This window comes from Phoca vitulina, unplaced genomic scaffold, assembly GCF_004348235.1.
Source record: "Phoca vitulina isolate PV1807 unplaced genomic scaffold, GSC_HSeal_1.0 scaffold20, whole genome shotgun sequence".
Lineage (NCBI taxonomy): Eukaryota > Metazoa > Chordata > Mammalia > Carnivora > Phocidae > Phoca > Phoca vitulina.
In genome coordinates this window covers 24,324,980-24,343,696 of record NW_022589723.1, presented here as the reverse complement: position 1 = coordinate 24,343,696, position 18,717 = coordinate 24,324,980, and the positions used below count along the sequence as shown (strand labels likewise).

Below are 18,717 nucleotides of genomic sequence, written 5' to 3'. Positions count from 1 at the left end.
AAAATCTGAAACTACTCCAGGTGAAGCCATTTCTGTATCCTCCCAATCTAGTCCATTCTGATCAGATTAACTAAAGTATCAGAATTCTCAGCGTAAGCCCTGCTTTCAAAGACATCAAGAACCAGCTCCAGCCTGCTAAATAAGAGCTATTTTAGTAAGGCCTTTGAGTCAGGTAGTTGTCCCCTGGCAAGCTCCCCCAAAGCCTCCCTCATCCTGTTCCTGGGCGACAGCTGGAGGCCTTTGTTCACCCCACAGTAGTGAACCCCTTCTTTTGGTCCTGGGCCACAGGTGTCCTCGAGGCAAGGATGCCTTTCTCTCAGGACTCAGAATTTTGCCCCCTACTGTTTTCCTTTTGTGGAAAGCTGTCCTTTCTCCCTTTTCCCTTCTCGCTTAGCCCATTATAAATCTAAATTCAAGCCTCATCATCTCCCTGAGCCTTCCTAGATTATTCCAACCCCAGTTGCTCTTTCTTTTGAGCATAACTATACCTTTTAGAGCTCAAACCTCAGTATATGAAGCATATTATGCTTCTCCAATTGTGTCATGCATGGTGATTTCTTTTTCCTTTCTAACAAAGTTGGGAAGTCAGGGAATTCTGTCAGGGAGTTATGTTTGTACTTTTCTCTCTCTCCAAATGCATACGGCAGGTATTAGTTGATGGAATCTCCCTCTCTCTTAATTTTTCTCACAGCCTTTCTCTCATGTTCCTCTTCGTCTTAATGAAATGTCCCTTTTGTATATACAGATCCTAAGGGTTTTATGTAAGTATCAACCATAGTGATTGTGAAGATATTTTCAGTGGTGTGGGATAGAACCTTTTATACAACATAGCTTAGGACTTCAAGGTGTCCTCATACAAATCTGAATTTTTAACAACACCCATACACAAACTGACTAGCTTTGTCACTAACCAAGAGGTTTGGCAAGTGAGGAAACATCACCTTAAAACCTAAAACCAGGCTATTTGTACTTCAGAATGAAAGGCAAAGTATTCTTTTATAATCCATCAAACAAACAAAGGAACGATAAGTTTTAGCACACAGATTTTAACAGCAGTGTCTGGGGGGAAATGATGTAAAATGGAGAACTTTAACAGAAACAGTGAGTGCCATAGGTTTTAACTGTCTCCAGCCAGAACCAGGCAAATACTTGAAAAGAAACGTAGCCCACAAACCACAGGCAGCTAATCTCTGCTGAAGAATTCCAATTGCATATCAAGAGCGCATCTGTTAAAAACTGAATCTAGACAAGCATTTTTAGTTTTTGTTTTGGGGTTTCAGTGCCCTTTAAAAAAGTGTAAATCACTTTTCCAATGGTACTTGGACTAATCTCAAGAGTATTAATTATCCTCAGAGTAAGCTGATGAATTTGACTGTTAGCAAGAAAAATTCAAAATGAAGAATTAAAGGAGAGGACAATTTCATGTGAAGTGCTGCCAGGATGACTTAGCCATCCCATTGCCACCAAGCTGTTAAAGGTGTCGTTTGAATGCAATTTAAAAGGACAAAAACAGGGGGCGCCTGGGTGGCTCAGTCAGTTAAACACCGGACTTTTTGATTTCAGCTCAGGTCATGACCTGAGGGTCCTGTGCTCAAGCCCCGCATGGGGCTCTGTGCTGGGGCGGTGGGGGGGAGGGGAGGAGTGTGGAGCATGCTTAAGATTCTCTCTCCCTCTCCCTCTGGTCCTTCCCCCACCCTACCCCCATTCGCATGCACGTGTGGTCTCTCAAAAAAGGACAAAACCAAAAAAACCTGGGAAAGATTTCCATTTGTCCTTAGAGTTGAAGATAAAAATTAGAAATCAGTTGTAAAATTGGTAGCATTGATCCTCAGAATCTCCAGGCTGCTCTTCTGTGTTTTCTCCCACTGGTTGTCAGGCCACAAAATTGGCCGTGGTATGCCTGAGGTCCACCAGAATGGCAGCAAAACTATTTCCCATCCCACATGTTCTTCTTACTATGTGAATTTAACTCTCCTCCTCTCAAGAAATGGAGACTAGACCATGACTAGAGCAAAAGTGATTTTTCCAGTCTTCGTAGTAAAAGGTGATGCAGCTTCTGCCTAATTTTCTTGGGGTACTTACTGTTGGAACCCAGCCAGCAAGCCAGCTATGCAGAAACCTGAGTTTGTGTGGGTGTTTGGTGTTTTGTCAGCCTAAACTGGGGATTCAGCCAAAAGTTCGCATTAACCTCGAGATATGTGAGTGAACAAACCTTTGAATGATTCCAGCCCCCGACTGGAACAGCCTTCTAGGCTCCCAAACTGAGGCCTTGACCTACGGAATTCGGGGGCATAATAAAATGGTTGTTGTTTTATACCTTTAAGGTTAGGGTGGTTTGTTGAATAGCAGTAGTAACAGGAGCATTAATCAAGATTAATTCCTCCAGCTGTGATCTGCATCCCATCTCTTGCCTCCTTGGAGATCTCATTCGTTCATTCAACAAATAATTATTTATTGTGTGTATGACTCTATTCAAGACTTTGGAGATAAAATGGTGAGTGAGACAGAGAAGCCTGCCACGCTGAAACTTACATTCTATTAGATGGTACTAAGTGTCACGTAGAGAATTAATACAGCTGGAGTGTTAAGGAGTGATTGGGAGGCTACCTTGATTGAGGTGATTGAGGGGTGGCTGAGGTTGGTTTTTCTGAGAAGGCAATTATAAAGCTTATAAAGCTGAGACCTGAATGATAAGAATTAGCCATGGGAAAGTCTGACAGGAAAGCATCCCAAGTAGAGGGAAGAACAAATGCTAAGGTACTAAAAGGAGAGGGAGCTCAGCGTATCCAAATAACAGACAAACAAAAGGCCAGGGCCAGATCTTGCAGGGCTTAGACCAGGATACGGAGTTTGAATTTTGCTCCGAGAGAAATGGGAAGCCATCTGTTGTAGGCAGCCTCTAGGATGGGCTCCCAATGGTCCTGCCCTATTGTAATCCCTTCCCATTAAATGTGGAATGGACTTACTGACTTCTAACAAATAGAACATGGTAAAAAGTAATACAAATGGTGAAAGTGACAAGGTGTCACTTCTGAGGTTAAGTAGTAAAAGATTTGAACACATTTCACCGAAGGTGTACAAATTAAAAATAAGAACGTGAAAGGTGAGCAGTGTTATTAGCCATTAAGAAAATGCAAATTAGAAACACAATGAGAGAGCCTAGGTGGCTCAGTAGGTTAAGTGTCTGCCTTCTGCTCAGGTCATGATCCTGGGGTCCTAGGATCAAGCCCCCCTGAATCAGGCTCCCTGCTTAGCGGAGAGCATGCTTCTTCCTCTCTCTCTGCTGCTCCCCGCCACTTGTGCTCTCTCCCTCTTTCTCTCAAATAAATAAAATTTTAAAAACAAACAAAAATACAACGAGATAACTATAACACAATTATCAGAATGTCTGAAATGAGAAAGACTGACCATACCAAGTGTTGGAAAGGATGTGGGACAACTGGAACTTACCCTGCTAATGGGAACGTAAAATAATACAACTGTTTTGGAAAACAACTGGGTAGGTCCTGAAAACCTGCCACATAACCCAGCCATTCCTCTGCTAGGTATTTACCCAAGAGAAACAAAAGCCTGTGTCTATCTGAAGACCTGTACATAAATGTTGATAGCAGCTTTATTTGTAATAGTCCGAAAACTGGAAACAACCCAACGTCCATCAGTAGGTGAATAAACAAATTGTAGTATGTCCATACAATTGAATACTGTCCTACATGCAACAACTTCAGTGAATCTCAGTTATACTGAGTGAAGCCAGGAAGAGTCCACACTGTAGAATTCCATTTACATAAAAGTCTAAAAGATGCAAACTAATCTTTAGTGACTGGAAGTAGATCACTGATTGCCTAATGTGGGGTGACAGGCAGAGGCTACAGGGAAGGATTATGAAGGGGCAGGAGAAAGCTTTTGGGGGTGATGGCTGTGTTCATTATCTTGATTGTAGCAATGGTTATGTGAGTGTATTCATTTGATAAGTCACACCTTATCCCATGGTAAACTTAAAATGTCTGGTACATGGCAGCTCTGTTATACCCCCAATGAAGCTGTTAAAAGTACTCCTCTGTCTTCCACCCTCTTCTCTGTTTTCATGGGTGAGCTGCCTAAAAAACTTGTCTGCACCCTCTGACTCCATCTTCTGCACTCCCACCAGTGCCATGAACCCTCGTGCAGGGGGGTCAAACCCAAGGAGCAGGTTTTAATCTCTCTCTTCCTTGCTGCCTCTGACCTGTTGACCCCTTCCTCCTTCTTACAACTCTCCTAACATAAATTCCATGCTACCAGTTTCTCCAGGATTTTTAGCTCTAGCGGTTTTTGCTCTTGGGCCAGAACTAGAGCCAGTGTTAGGATCTTACTACCTGGAAGTCCCAAAGGTTCCTCAGGTTCAGCTCGTCCGAAGCTGAACTTATGTTCCCTCCCCCAGTGGCATCACCATCCACCTAGTTGCCCAAGCCAGAAACTAAGTATTCATACCCAGCTATTTTTCTCAATCCAACAGTCTAAATACCGTCTTCTCTGGACCCTCTCCCTCTTTCCACTGCTTTCAGCACCTCCCCACACACCCAGCATTGCCTTCACTGCCTCTGTCCAAGTCCTTGAGCGAACTGCTGTAACAGTTCCTAAAAGGTCTCCCTATCCTGGCCTAATCTGTCCTTTTCCTTCTAACTGCCGTTGGATAGCCTTCTTCCTTAAAAAAATTTAATTTTGCTTCCTTCACTTGGAATACCAATGAGGGAAATACCAATATCAATGTAGCAAAAACTGGAAGTGTTCAGTTCCACACTTGTTGGGCCTCTCAGCTCACGGAGATGGTCCTGCCACCGTGTTGGGATCACTGGAGGGTCTAGATGGGGAGCACTGCAGAGGCACACACAAGCATGCCCAGTCTCTCTGCCTAGAATTGACAGTGGTGTGTGGTCCCAATGGCGGTGGTAGGTGATGAAAGCATAAATGAAAAATGTAGCCCAGCTCCAGTTAAATAGCAGGAACTTGGGCAGCAGAATGATGGTTAGTGGGAGGTTAGTCCCTCAAGAAAATGTAAAGGAGAGGATAGGCAGATACTTGAACCAGACAAAGTCACTGGGAACAATGATCACAGAAAAACCTGTGATGATTAATTTTATGTGTCAGTTGCCTAGGTTATGGTGCTCAGATATTTGGACAAACATTCTAGATGTTTCTGCAAAGGTGTTTTTTGGCTGAGATTAACGTTCAAATCAGTGGACTTTGAGTAAAGCAAATTGCCCCCCATAATGTGTGCGGGCCTCATCCAATCAGTTGAAGCCCTTAGTAGAATGAAGACTGACCTCCCCTGAGCAAGAAGGAATTCTGCCAGCAGACAACCTTCAGACTTGAACTGCATTAGTGGTTTTTCTCTGGCTCTCCAGCCTGCTGCCTACCTGCAGAGATAGTCATGTGAGCCAAATCTCTTTTTCTGAGATTCATTTTAAGGAACTGGCTCCCATGATTATCTACACACATGTGCCACTGCATCTGTCTCTCTGACGAACTCTGACTGGTATGGAGCCCAATAGCATCAATCTGTTAGGAAAACCAAGGGTCCATCATGACATCAGGGGGAGAGGGCTGACTGAGGAGAGGGAAGGCTGACCTTTGCTGTGCCCTGTGCTATGTGCTGGGCATGTGAGGAAGACATGGGAAACGAGTCATAAACAAGCTTGAAGCAAATTTTATTTTCTTTCGTGTTTTTTTTTTCAAGCATTCATTTGGGAATGGAACATGCTGAACTTTCAAACAAACCATAGCAGCCATAGCTAATGAAAAATTAATAAAGAATGGTAAACCTTAGACTTCATTGAATAATAATGGCTGACATCTGTGTACCATTTACCAAACCTGCTCCTCCAGTCAGTCCCCACACTGCTTTCGCGGTTGAGCAGAGCAGTGGAGACTAGCCCCACTTTACAGAGGGAGACCCGAATGCTAGGACCTCCTGCCACTTGTCCGGCAGCCTTATCTGTGTGTGCCTCAGCACAGAGCTTCACAAAGAACTGGCAGGAACCTGGCCAGTTAGGGGAGAGAAATAAAGAAGGCAACAGGGAAGTGGAATCAGGCATGAGAAAAGCAGAGTGAAGAAAGGAAAGGAACGGGTAAAGAGGGAGACAGAACAGTGGAAGGGGCAGTGTAGGGATAAAGTTTCTCTGCACAGAAATCAGAAACCGAAAGCTTCATCGGAAGCCTTATGCTGAGAAATTCCCAGATAAATTCTTCATTTCCCTTCCAGCTCTAAAATTCTATACTACAAAATGTCACATTTCCCCTCTTTGTATTTTACGGTGATCCCACTGCAACAAAAGGTTTTCCTCAGCTACCCAGGGGCTTAGGCTGTAAAGTGCATGTACTCCACACTAAAAGTAAATTCTTGCATTAGTTATCCAAACTGTTTGAAATGAGGAACCAAATTTCCAACTCATATCTCCCTCTTTATCAGCAAATAGTAATTTAAAGCCATTTACCGGGGCTGTGGTTCCTGGGTAACAGACTGTGGCCTATTAAAATTAATCCTGACAGAAGATCCTTGCTGCTTTCTCCAAGCACATTCAGACCATTGGTTTATGAACAGGATGAACAGACGGGCCATCCCAGAGGGCTTGAGGGAGGAAGCACGTTAAAATGGACGCCTGCATCTTTGTTTGCTCAGCTGCTTGGAAAAACTAAGACTGAGGGAAATGGGATTAATCAAGGGGGCAGTTGCCCATGGAAAAAAAATAGGAAGACTCTGGTGAGAAAATCCCAGCCAAATAAGGTTCAAGTTGAAGGGAAAGAATTCTTTTCTCTTTAGACTTTCACATGGTTGAGTGTTATTTGGTGACAAATCTCCCATTTCTGGCCACCAGTGTTTTATGATTTTTGTGATAGTGTGGGAAGAGAGATTTTAGGGGAAAAATAATTAAATGTTTGATTCTCAAAAATTTCATGTAATTTTACCTTTAACAAATTTAATGAGGATTATTGGTTAGATAGTGATTGTGATTGAATAACATCTTTCTGTGATTTTTTCATATGAAAAAATTCACGAACCAGAAAAAAATATTCTTGTAAGATCACGTTCTTGTAAGTGGTACAGACTATATAGACATTGTAGCTGAGGCCCCTCCTCTCAGTTTGGGAGAAAGAATCTTGTTAGAATCAAGATAGACTCTTGATTTAAAATATCTTCCCCCTCCCCTTGACTTATTTCACTTCCCTTTGACACTGACTGAAATTCCAGCAATAAGATTACTAGGTTAACAAGGATCTTTGAGACCATTGATATTTCTAAAAGGGTTGTGGCCTATCAGCCATTTACACATGGGTATGAATTGGTTCCAAACGGCTATCTGACAAAAGGCTAGCTGAGGTGATAACCTACACTAAAAGAGTGGAATTTGATAGGAGGGCAAGGGAGAAAATTGAGAGAATTCTGAGCAATCAGAGAGGAAGAGTAGACCATAGAGAGTATTGCAACAGAGTTTACATAGCAGGAAGACCCCAGAGGACCTCCTATCCAGGATTTGGAAAATATGGAGAGCAGGCAAAAAGGGAGAATGTCAAAACCAAAGTTCGCTTGGAATTGGTTCAGATTCCATGCTGGAGGGCAGACCTCCTATACATACATGGACCTTGTCAAAGATCTTTCATTAAACTTGGGAGTACACTGTGTACCAAAAGATGGCTATAAAGTAACGTCATTAAAAAATACACTCAGATATGTTTACACTTGTGCTCAAGGAAAGACAGTTTGCACATGTATTTATCAGAAAATAGAAAAGGAGAGTAAGGGAGGTAATTTGCAAAGTCACAAAAGGGTGAGATGGTATAATTTCCTTTCAAGTGTTACGGGGCAGGGAGTTCAGAGTTGTGCCTTTCGTGGAGGGAAAGAAGAACCAAAACTCTACTACAATGTCAGCACACCATATATCTCACTCTTTGGAGTCTGATGTCTATCAGAAGCTATGAAATAAAGACCCTGGTGGCCGGCAGGAGGATGGCATCAGAGAAAGCTGACTGTGCCTCTCCTCTCACGAGACCTGACCAGAATCAAGTGTCTGGTCACCTTTAATGTTCTGTCTTGCACGAAAAAGAACACAGCTCTGAAAAGCTTCAGCTAGGGGAGGTGGGGGGAGGGGGAGGTGCAAGGGACACCCACAGAATATATAGTTGGGAGTATTCAGAAAAAGAAAAAGTCCTTGATTTTCTTCCTAAAAATTTGGAGGAGAAAACCGTTAAACCTAGTATATAGGACAGTGAAGGTGATCCAGATCCAAGAACCGAAGGGGTGGTTGTCAATCCCCAACTGTGTTTTTGTGGGGAGAGGGTTTATGTACCACTAACTTTGTGGCCAGTCCATTAATTTCTCTGGGTCTCCGTTTTCTCCTGTTTTATAAATGAGGGTATTGAACCAGACAAACTCCAAGATGCCTTTCAACGCTTAAATTATATGATTCTAGGATGATTAATGTCATGATACATTCTTTGGCAACATCTGCATCTATTTAAGCTCATAAATGTTGAGAAGAAATATTTGGTATGCAGTAAACCAGGAAGCAGGTAGCTCCCTTTAAATAAATACTCATCCAACAGTGATGATGTTTCAGGTTTTATCAACCCTTGCTGTACTCCCATACTTGCCCATATCTTCTGGAACTGGATAGTGTCTTCCATCACCTAGAATTCTTGAGCTTAATTTAATTTTTATATCTAATGGATGACAGCTCTGAGTAATTTAAGATTGTTTATAAGGTTTAAAAAAAACCCTGGAGTTGTCAAAATAGAAGACAAGCAAACTATAATGAATGATGTGAGAGGAACATCATTTCAAGCAGACAAGAGAAAAGGGTGCTTTGAAGGAATAAGTATTTTTTTTATAATGCATAGGAAAAAAACTATTAGATAATGTAAATAAAGGGTTGCAAATTGTGGGTCTGTGGCCACATCCAATCTACAAATGGATGTTTTGGCAAGACCGAGTTTCTCAAAATCATGAATTTGAGTGACTTTAAGATGGGCATGTACTTATCATCTGGGTGAACATTCCCCCAAGCAGCCTACACCAGACCTTTGCACCTCTGTGCAGACCCTGGGCCACCAGGGCATTTGACTTTGGGTGTGTCATGCAAGTATAAATGAAAAATTTTGCCCAACATTTTTCTTTTCTGAGAGGCTACAATTAATCCCACAGAAACTTCTAGGTCACTAGTACAAGATACATACTTGTTATAGTAAAGTGTTCTTTACCTCCAAATGTCAGTTTTCCTAAGGTCTTCTATGTTTTACAAATCCCAACAAATGGGGCGCCTGGGTGGCTCGGTCAGTTAAGCATCCAACTCTTGATTCTGGCTCAGGTCATGATCTCAGGGTCCTGGGATCAAGCCCCACGTGGGGCTCTGCACTCAGTGGAGAATCTGCTGGAGATTCTCTCCCTCTGCCCCTCCTGAGTACTCTCTCTCTCAAATCAAATAAATAAAACTTTTAAACAAAACAATCCCCACAAATGATTCTCTGATAATTTATAGCATTAATGTCCCCCTAGATTATAAATTTCATTGAGATTACAGGTTTTTCTTTTTTTTTTCTCTAGAATTCAGTGTAAAAGGTAAATTTTAAAAAGACTAAGCCTTTTCTGGGAGGAAACCAGTTGCCTTGTTTTATAGTCAGACTAATAAGTGCTATAGTTAAAGGTTATAATTCTGTTATTTTGAACATTTTCTAAAGAATTATTTGTACGGGGACGCCTGGGTGGCTCAGTTGGTTAAGCGACTGCCTTCGGCTCAGGTCATGATCCTGGAGTCCCAGGATCAAGTCCCGCATCGGGCTCCCTGCTCAGCAGGGAGTCTGCTTCTCCCTCTGACCCTCCCCTCTCATGTGCGCGCTCTCTCACTCATTCTCTCTCTCTCAAATAAATAAAATCTTAAAAAAAAAAAGAATTATTTGTACGCATCTCAGTCATTTTTTACAAAGCTTGATATAACATTTTTCTCTATTAAAAAAACCATTTTAAACAGTCAAAGAAAATGATAAATCTTTATGATCACCATGGAAACATCAGCATCTTTATGACTATATTTTCTGTTTTCAATTCCATTTTGGGGATTTGGGGACCAAAAAAGGTTAACTTGAGACAGTCCTAAATTCCTTCCCCAGCCCCCCAAAAATGTTTAAATAAATTCGTGGGTACCATAAAGATATTTTATTTTAGGGTTGGGCCACAAAGTGACCAGTTAAGTTTTTTCAGGCTGAATGTGTTTTGTTTAGGAGGTGGCAAGTTAAGAGGAAAGCAGAGAATTAAAATATTTGCAAGATGTCATTAATCTCCAGCAAGAGCCTACAGTTGTTTTTTTTCCCCCTCTTCATTTCAGAACTAATCCAGCTTTCTGTTATTTGGCTCAGAAAAGTCTTAAATCTGTAACAAGAGAGTAACTTCCTGTTCTCAAGAGTATGGCTGCCAAAGAAAACATTTACAAGAAAAGTTCCAGGGCCAAAAAATTGCCTACTAATTATTTCTTAACCCCCTCCCACCCCTAATTCAGGAAGGTGAATGCTGTAAATGCTATATGTTAAAACTCGAAAGTATGTGTTGAAAAATTAAGAGAAAACCCCTAAGAACTGTTTGCTATTTATTTATATTTTATTGCATTCAAATTACATGAGTTTTATGGCCCTTGGGCACAAATTAATGTTTCTTAGAATATTTTGTTCGGAATTCCACAAAGATTATACTATACCTTTATCAAAATACATTATGGAAATTTTTACCTGGTACCTTCCTAACTGAAGAAGGGAGAAACAGCCCCACCATTCAGGATCTGACCTAGTACTACCAGCTAGGCCATGATATTGCTCCAAGTTGGCCTGACACTCAGCAGTGAGGTTTTTTGGTTTTTGTGGGGTTTTTTTAAGATTTACTTACTTGAGAGAGAGAATGCAAGTGGGGGTTGGGGCAGACGGAGAAGGGGAGAGAGAATCTTAAGCAGGCTCCCTGCTGAGCAGGGAACCCAATTGCGGTGCTCAATGTGGGGCTCAATCCCAGGACCCATGAGATCAAGACCTGAGCCATAACCAAGAGTCGGCTGCTCAACCGACTGAGCCACCCAGGCTTCCCACTTAGCGGTGAAGTCTTGGTGTTCTCCTTGGTGATCTGTTCATTCAGTGCAATGCCAATCAAAGTCCCAGAGCCTTTGGATAGAAATGGACAGACTGTAAAACTTATGGAAATACAAGGGATCTAGAATAGCCAAAACAACTTTGAAAAGGAAGAACAAAGTCAGAGAGCCTATGCCACGTGATTTCAAGGCTTATTAGAATAAGATGAGCAAAAAGATCAATATAACAAAGTAATGAGTACACAAATAGACCAATGCAAATATGGCCAATTGATTTTGACAATGGTACCAAAGCGAATCAGGGGAAAATGGGTAGTCTTTTCAACAAATGGTGCTAAAACAATTTATATTCTACACCATGTATTAATAATCTAATCCTGTCCAATAAATTACCCCAAAATTTAGCAGCAAGTCTCCCTCTGGTCTTTTTGCCTCTGGCCTCTCTTCCCGGAAACACATCTCCAGTCTCCCTTTGGGGCTTTCCCTTCTCTGACAAATTCAAATGGGTTATTCTCAAATTCACGTATGAGGAAAAGGAGACTACAGTTTATTTAATCTGTTTATCCAGGAACATTTTTTTTCCCTATTCCCTCCTGCACAGTCCCACTAATATTCACTGAGTCTCTAGTCTGTGTCCAATAAGAGGAAATCCTTAGATTTGCAAATATTCGTGATGCAACACCTCATTCCCAGTAATTACAGTAATAATGGCAAGTATCAACTGTTGGCATGTCTCTGGTGCAGTGCTGGAAAATTTTTCCATTCTCTCTCACGTGATCTGCACAGCCAGCCTCTGAGGGGGATGTAATTCCATTTCTAGGCAAAACTGCTTATGGGAGCACTGAGTTTGAAGTGGCCTGACCAAACGGGTATTGTGACTTAGTGGTAGACTTGAGACCGACTCCAGGCTTCCCACCTGTGTTCTGGAAGCAGGCCTGCGTGGTCTCAGACAATTTTCATCTCTCTCTGAGTTTCAGTTTCCTTGTCCACAAAATGGCACTAGTAACCTCTTCTACACAGAATGAGTGGTTGCAAAGATTTAGTGGATATATGCTGGGCCTACCTCAGTTACTCTTGGTCTCCTGTATTTCCCCAGCCAGGGCTCTTTCTGGAAGACTTTCCATTCGTAGATTTCTTCATGATTATCGAGGTTTGGAAATGAGTCCCTGCCTTTATGGGAAATTACCCCCAAGGAGCTCACATCTCGGGAGAGACAGGAAATGGACATCATGATCAGTCACTAGGTGTAAGAAGACAAGAGAAGTCTCGGAAAAAAGTCCCCCTGGGATTCAGAGACAGTAAAGCTCAGGAGGAAACTGACTCTCCGGGAACAATTTTGGAGAGGCAAGGGTCTCGAGGTGCACATCCCTGTCTCCCCCGCGTCGGGCAGGCAGCACCTGTAATGCTTTGGTTGTACGGAACTGGGCTTCCGAGTCTGGATATCAAGAAGAGTGCTGTGGTCTAATGTGGCCTGAGCCAAGACAGGAAGGAATCCTGCCCTTCCTGTCACATGCCCCCCACCCCACTCCTTGCCCTTGGGGGACCACCTTGGAGCTCCTGGAGCAGGAAGATAGCATTTGTTGGGGAGGAAGAGGGTTCCCAGGGTAGACTCACCACCAGCTCAGGGGCCAGCCTTGGTTGGTGCACCCTCTAGTGGGAGGAGGGCACGTCATCATCACTCAACTCCAAGCACTTCCCAAATGTCCTCTTGCCCCGCCCTGAAGCCTGCCCTCCAGGGCAGGTCCCACCCAGACTCAGACTCAGTTGCATGGCCTGAATTTTTTCTGCCTCCATGGCTGGCTCTTGCCTCTGACTAAGCAGCAGGCCTTCTCTAATTCCAGGATCTTGGGGGAAAGGCCACTCCCTCGAAGCCCAGGCCTGTTTCCTGTTTGCTGCCCATGCTCTCTCTGGGCCCTGGGGACGCCTACAGGCCTGCAGCTCACACCCGCACAGTCCCTCAGCTCAGGGATCCGAAGGCAATATCCTGAGGAACTTTGTTCACTGCCTGTTTGGGGGACAGGTCTGCCTAAAGCAAGCAACTTTATACACTCCTTCATTTCTCATTCCCAGTGTTGGCAAAGGGGTCAGGAAACCCCATTCTCATCCTGTTGTAAGAATTTACATGGACACAAATGGCAACAGGCCCAGCTGGACCATATGCACCAAAAAACTTTTAAGTTTGCATGATTTTTGACCCGACCCAGTGATTCCTCTTATAGGGATTTATCCTGAGAAAGTAATTAGGCAAGTGTACAAAGGTGTATGTGTAAGATGATTCATCAGAGGACTGCTTAAGAAAAGTAAAGACAACTTCCCAAATTCCAACATGAGTGGGTAGGGCGAGTAAATCATAGTACATCAATAATATGGAATCCAGTTAACTGTAAGAAACAGTGGCATAGATCTGTATAGAATGATCATAATACAGTAAGTGAAAAGGTTACAAAGTCTGTAATGAGAGTAGCACTTACTCAGTGCCTACTGTGGCCACGCACTATTTTAGAACTTCATGGATAGTAAGTCATTTCATCTTCCCACCAACTCCAGTTAGGAAAGAACTATCACGGATCCCATCTAATAGGGGCTTGAAGAGGTTCTATAACTTGCCCAAAGCACACACTAGTGACTGAGCTCAGTCTCCAGAGCCCACGTTCCTAAATACCACGATTCTGCTTCTCAATAGTGCCATATGTGTTTTAAAAACAAAACAAAATAGTGTGTGTGTGTGTTTTAAGAAAGCCAAGAAGGATTGAAATGAAAATATTGATAGAGGCGTTATTATAGGATGTTATTTTTTTTATTTAGGACAAAACCTCGCATACAAAGATGTTTTTCATTTCAGGAAGATAGAATTACTATGTAGTATTAGAGTTAACCAGATAAATTTCAGGGTTTAAACACACACACACACACACACACACACACACACATGCTGGTACTCTCTCACACACACACACCCTATCTTACGGTTTATAAATGCTTCTGTGGACTGTACTGACCGAAAAACCCCGGGGCCCTGACTTTGACACTCCCAAGCCCCATTCTGCTCTCTACCCCTTCTACCTGGCCATGGATGAAATCCAGAGACAACGTAGGTAGAACAAAATATATGGCATTTATTAAACATGTGACACAGGTTATAATATCAAAGTAGAGCATGCATGAACAAATTATTCATTTAACAAAAACACCAATTGATACTGAAAACATTAAATGATTACATGTCCACAACATACAAAATTCTCTTTCAGTTAAAGTGAGAAAGGGAAAAAGAAGAATCACAGGTGAAATAAATACACTGATTTCAGTGAGCCCCATGAAGGCATAAGGCACAAATTAAACAAGGGATTAGCACATCAGAATGAGGCACTTGTGCCTGCAAGAGGCCAGTCTCCACCCGTGGCTCCCACAACCCCACACAGATCCTGGCCGCCAAGAGGAGAGAGCACCCTTCCCTGGCAGGGTCAGGTCTCCCCAGGTGCCCCTGCGCCTGTGGACGGGCTTCTGGGCACCAGAGAAACACCGCCTCTAATACTTTTACGGGTGAATAAAACCTTCATGCTGTAACAAATGATCCTGGCGTGAATAACATGAAATTTCAAATTAATGCCCTTTTTCCTCCCAACCAAAGGCTAATAAACCAGAAAATAAATTGTGAGGGAATTCTCCTGACAGAATTTCAGTGTCTACTCGGAAAGCTAATGATGGCCCGGTAAAGCATGGTTGGGTGTTTGAAATATGACCTTGAAAGCTCTCTCTCCTGCCCTCCCCTTCCACCTCACTTTTCCTTCATGTTTTAGAAGCAGATCAGAACCTCAGCAGTCTCCTTTCTGGCTGAAACTTATATAGGAGGAAGCAGTAGTCACCCTTCCCAGACCTCGAGACGCATGGTTCTAGGGCTTCTGTCCCTCTGTACAAAGTGTGTGTCTCCAGGTGCCTAAGTCAGTGTTTTCTTCATGGTTAACTCCAGGACCCGTGTGTATGGGGTATAGTTCCTGGAAGGCAGTGAGATTTCACGCGTCCTACCTGTTGGGCTGAGAAATGAGAAAAGGCAGGTCAGGAAGATGGAACAAAACTCTCCATGTCTTTCATGTAAGACAACTCTAGGAAATGGTTTTGCCAGCGCTGTAGCCTAAAATTTTATAAACTGATAGAGTCAGTTGAATTTTCCATTTAAATATTATAAGAGGGGCCTTTATTTTTAGCAGTTTTTTTTCTTAAGATTTATTTGAGAGAGAGCTGAGTGGAGGGAGGGGCAGAGAGAGGAGAGAGAGAATCTTAAGCAGGCTCCCTGCTGAGCACAGAGCCCGATGTGGGGCTCGATCCCAGGACCCTGAGATCATGACCTGAGCTGAAATCAAGAATCAGACGCTTAACTGGCTGAGCCACGCAAGCGACCCTTTAGCAACTTTCAAAGGTTGTGCTAAGCATCGATAATTCAGAAAAATAAAAAACCATGTATTTAAGGAACTCCTATTTTGGTGGGAAAGGGATGTACATGAATAACTGTAATAAGAGACACATAATGAGCTGTGCTGGATATTCTCCATTTGCCCATTCAGATTACTCTTCCCTGTCTCCACCTCACTCTGTGCCCTTGGGAAGCTGACCTGAAGGTCAGTGTCCATGGGTTCCCTTACCCTTTAGCTCCCAGCGGGTTCTGAGCAGTTGGGAACTGGTAGCAGGGGATGAGAGACTGCAAGGACAGAGAGGTCAGGACCTTTGTTCCCTCCTGGCCAGGCTGCAGCTTGGAAGTTGGCCGCATTGCCCTAGCAAAGGCCACAGCTTACAGCTCTCCCCTTTGCCTGTCCTCCCGGCTTCCTCCCTCTGCCTCTTCAGGCCCAGGCTGGTAACAGTTTCCACTGTGCCAGCTCCAGAGTACGCCACTGTCCCTTATTCACTTCTCTCAGCGCTGCCCAGACCTTCATAAGTAGTCCCTTCATCCTAGTCTCTTCAGTCTTCCTGTCCTGTCAGGACCCCGAGCAATACAAGAATTAACATATTATGGGCACACTGAGGGCAGAACGAGTTAGCGGCACTTAGGAGGGCATCTGGAAATGTGCACAGAGAGGGGAATCTTGCAGGGTGCCTAGGCGGTCCTCAAGTGGTCAAGGAGGAGATGGGAATTCAAGTGGAAGGGATAGGGGGTGCAAGGGCCAAAAAGGGTGAGCACAAGGGCCGTGGGTGTGGAAAGGAGACATGTTTGGTAGGACTGGAGCAAAGAGCTCTCGGTGGAAAGTGGCAGAAGACGAGGCCTGTGTGCCCTGCTAAGGAGTTTAGAAGGAGACACAGAGCCACTAAAGATTTGTAAGGAGGGGCAGGATACGCTCATCTCTTTATTCTAGCAGGGTTCCTTGGCACCACTGAGGGTTGACTGCAGAGGGGTTAGTCTGGAGGCAGAAAGTGAGTTAGGAGATTTTTTTTTGATATTTAGGAGGTGAGAGAGAGATCATGAGAGCTTGAATTCTGACTGTAACACTGGAGGTGAAGTATCAAGGAAAGGGTAGGGAGATATTGGGGAGGTAGAATTAACCGGGATTTGGTGGCGGAGATGGAGAAAATCTCCCATCTCTTTTTCCTCCTGGACACACAACTACTTTTCCCAGCGTCCTTTGCAATTTGATGGGCCATGTGACTAAATGGACAGAAATGATGTATATTACTTCCAGGTTTAGCCCATAAAATTCTCCTACATAATCCTCCATGCCCAGTCTCTTCCCTTTCATGCAGAGAATATAGTGGAGGGCTCAAGAGGACTCCAAAGCCCAGGCAGGGTGACTAGCTGGAGGAATCCAGGCTCCTGAATGACCATGTGCCGTGAGGCCCATGCCAACTGGCCTTGCACTGTAACATGAGAAATCGGTCTTGATTTTGCTAAGCCGAGGTCTGTGGGCTTTTTGTTACAGCAGCTGCATTCCTTCTCCCCACTAATGCAGTGACCAGTTGCGTGTGTGAGATAGGAGTCGGCTCCCTTCCCTGAACGGCCCATAGCCTGTCATTCACAAAGTGATGTGGAATCTACCTCCTTAACTACTGTTTTGTCATGTGCCTTCTCTATTCCCTCCTTAACTACTGTTTTGTCATGTGCCTTCTCTATTCCCTCAGCCCCTGGCCTAGTTCAGGCTCTCAGAATCTATCTTTGAATCCTGGAATAGTGTTCTAAATGGTCTCCCTCCCTTCGGTGTTGGCAGAGTCTTCCTCCTCCTCAAATCCTCTACCCAGCATGCTGTCAAAGAGATCTTCCTGACGATCAAAGTATAATACCATTCTTAAAACTTTTCAAAGTCTCCCCATTGCTTCTGGGATGAAGTCTAAGCTCCTGTGTATGGTCTTAAAGGCCCTCTGCTGTCTCCTGTCGTATCTCCCATCTGGCCTTGCTAAGAAACACAGTCGTCACCATAGCCACACTGCCATTCTCATGTCATCCCCTTTACCTTGACTGCTTCCCCAATCCAATGGATCTGATGAATTCCTGCCTATATTTCAAGACTCAAACCAAATATCACCTCCTATATGACAATTTCCCAGATTCTCCACCCCAGTGATAGAAATGAGCATTCCTCTCTTTTTGTCTGTTCCCTTGAGTAGTGGTGCTCAATTTTCTGCTTCCACAAGGTCCACTTGTGCTAACCTTTCCCAGCAGTTAACACTTCCCACTACCCTGCAGTGATTTTCAACTGTAGTTGGCGTATAGCTTCTTAATGGGGTGTATTAGAAGCTTGGGGGAAATTTTAAACTTCACCGGTCTCCCCAAGAGATTCAGTATGTCTTTTCCATGCTCTCCAAACTATCTCCCCACATACACCTTGAGAAGGACTGTCATACAGGCTTCCTTTTTGTTTTTTTAAAAGATTTTATTTATTTGAGAGTGAGCGCGTGAGAGAGCGAGACAGAGCATGAGCTGGGGGCGAGGGAGAGGGAGAAGCAGACTCCCCACTGAACAGGGAGCTGGATGGGGGCCTATCCCAGGACCCTGAGATCATAATCCAAAGGCAGACACTTAACCGACTGAGCCACCCAGGCACCCCTAGGCTTCTGACACACCACTAGAAGCACCCCGTTGTCCCCTCTGGTCTACACATCCTCTGCTAGTCACAATTTCCTGAAGGCTGAAAACCACACTCCTCTTCATGACTCTAGCAGCTCACTCAGGCCGGGCACAGAACTATCACTAAATGTATGGATGAGGAAGGAAACCAGAGGACAAGGGATTTCCAGGAGTGAATGGTCAGAGTGTCACCTGCCACAGAGGAATCCACAAGATCTGGGAATTCAGGGGTCCCCAGGGACCTGACCAGGCAGGTTAGTGGAGTGCCGGGGCAGAAGCCAGATGGTGATTTTGCCAACCACTGAAAATTCCACGTAGAGGAAATGGTCTCTGGTGATAATATCCTAAAAGCCCATAAAATGCAGAAATATTTATAAAGGTGAGCTTTCCGGGTTTCAAAAACAGGCTCCGATATCCCAACCTTTCAAAAAGAAGTGAGGTATTTTATGTGGTTGATCACTAGGATCTCAAGAACACAAATAATTTCAAACACAGAACTGAAATTCAACCATTTTCTTTAAGGCTATTGGTAATCTTTTATTATTCCATAAAGGGGCAGGTCCCCTGGGGGAA

General features: G+C 43.7%; 1 protein-coding gene across 2 annotated transcripts in view; it reads right to left on the bottom strand.

Moving 5' to 3' along the window:
* Window positions 1–14,195: 14,195 nt before the first annotated feature.
* MYZAP (myocardial zonula adherens protein) overlaps window positions 14,196–18,717 on the bottom strand; it is an 86,222-nt gene continuing 81,700 nt past the window's right edge. For both annotated transcript variants that reach the window (XM_032416998.1, XM_032416999.1), the window contains exon 13: window positions 14,196–15,130. In XM_032416998.1, coding sequence (XP_032272889.1) covers window positions 15,034–15,130 — 97 coding nt within the window. In that variant the 3' untranslated portion in view covers window positions 14,196–15,033. The remainder of the gene's footprint in view (window positions 15,131–18,717) is intronic.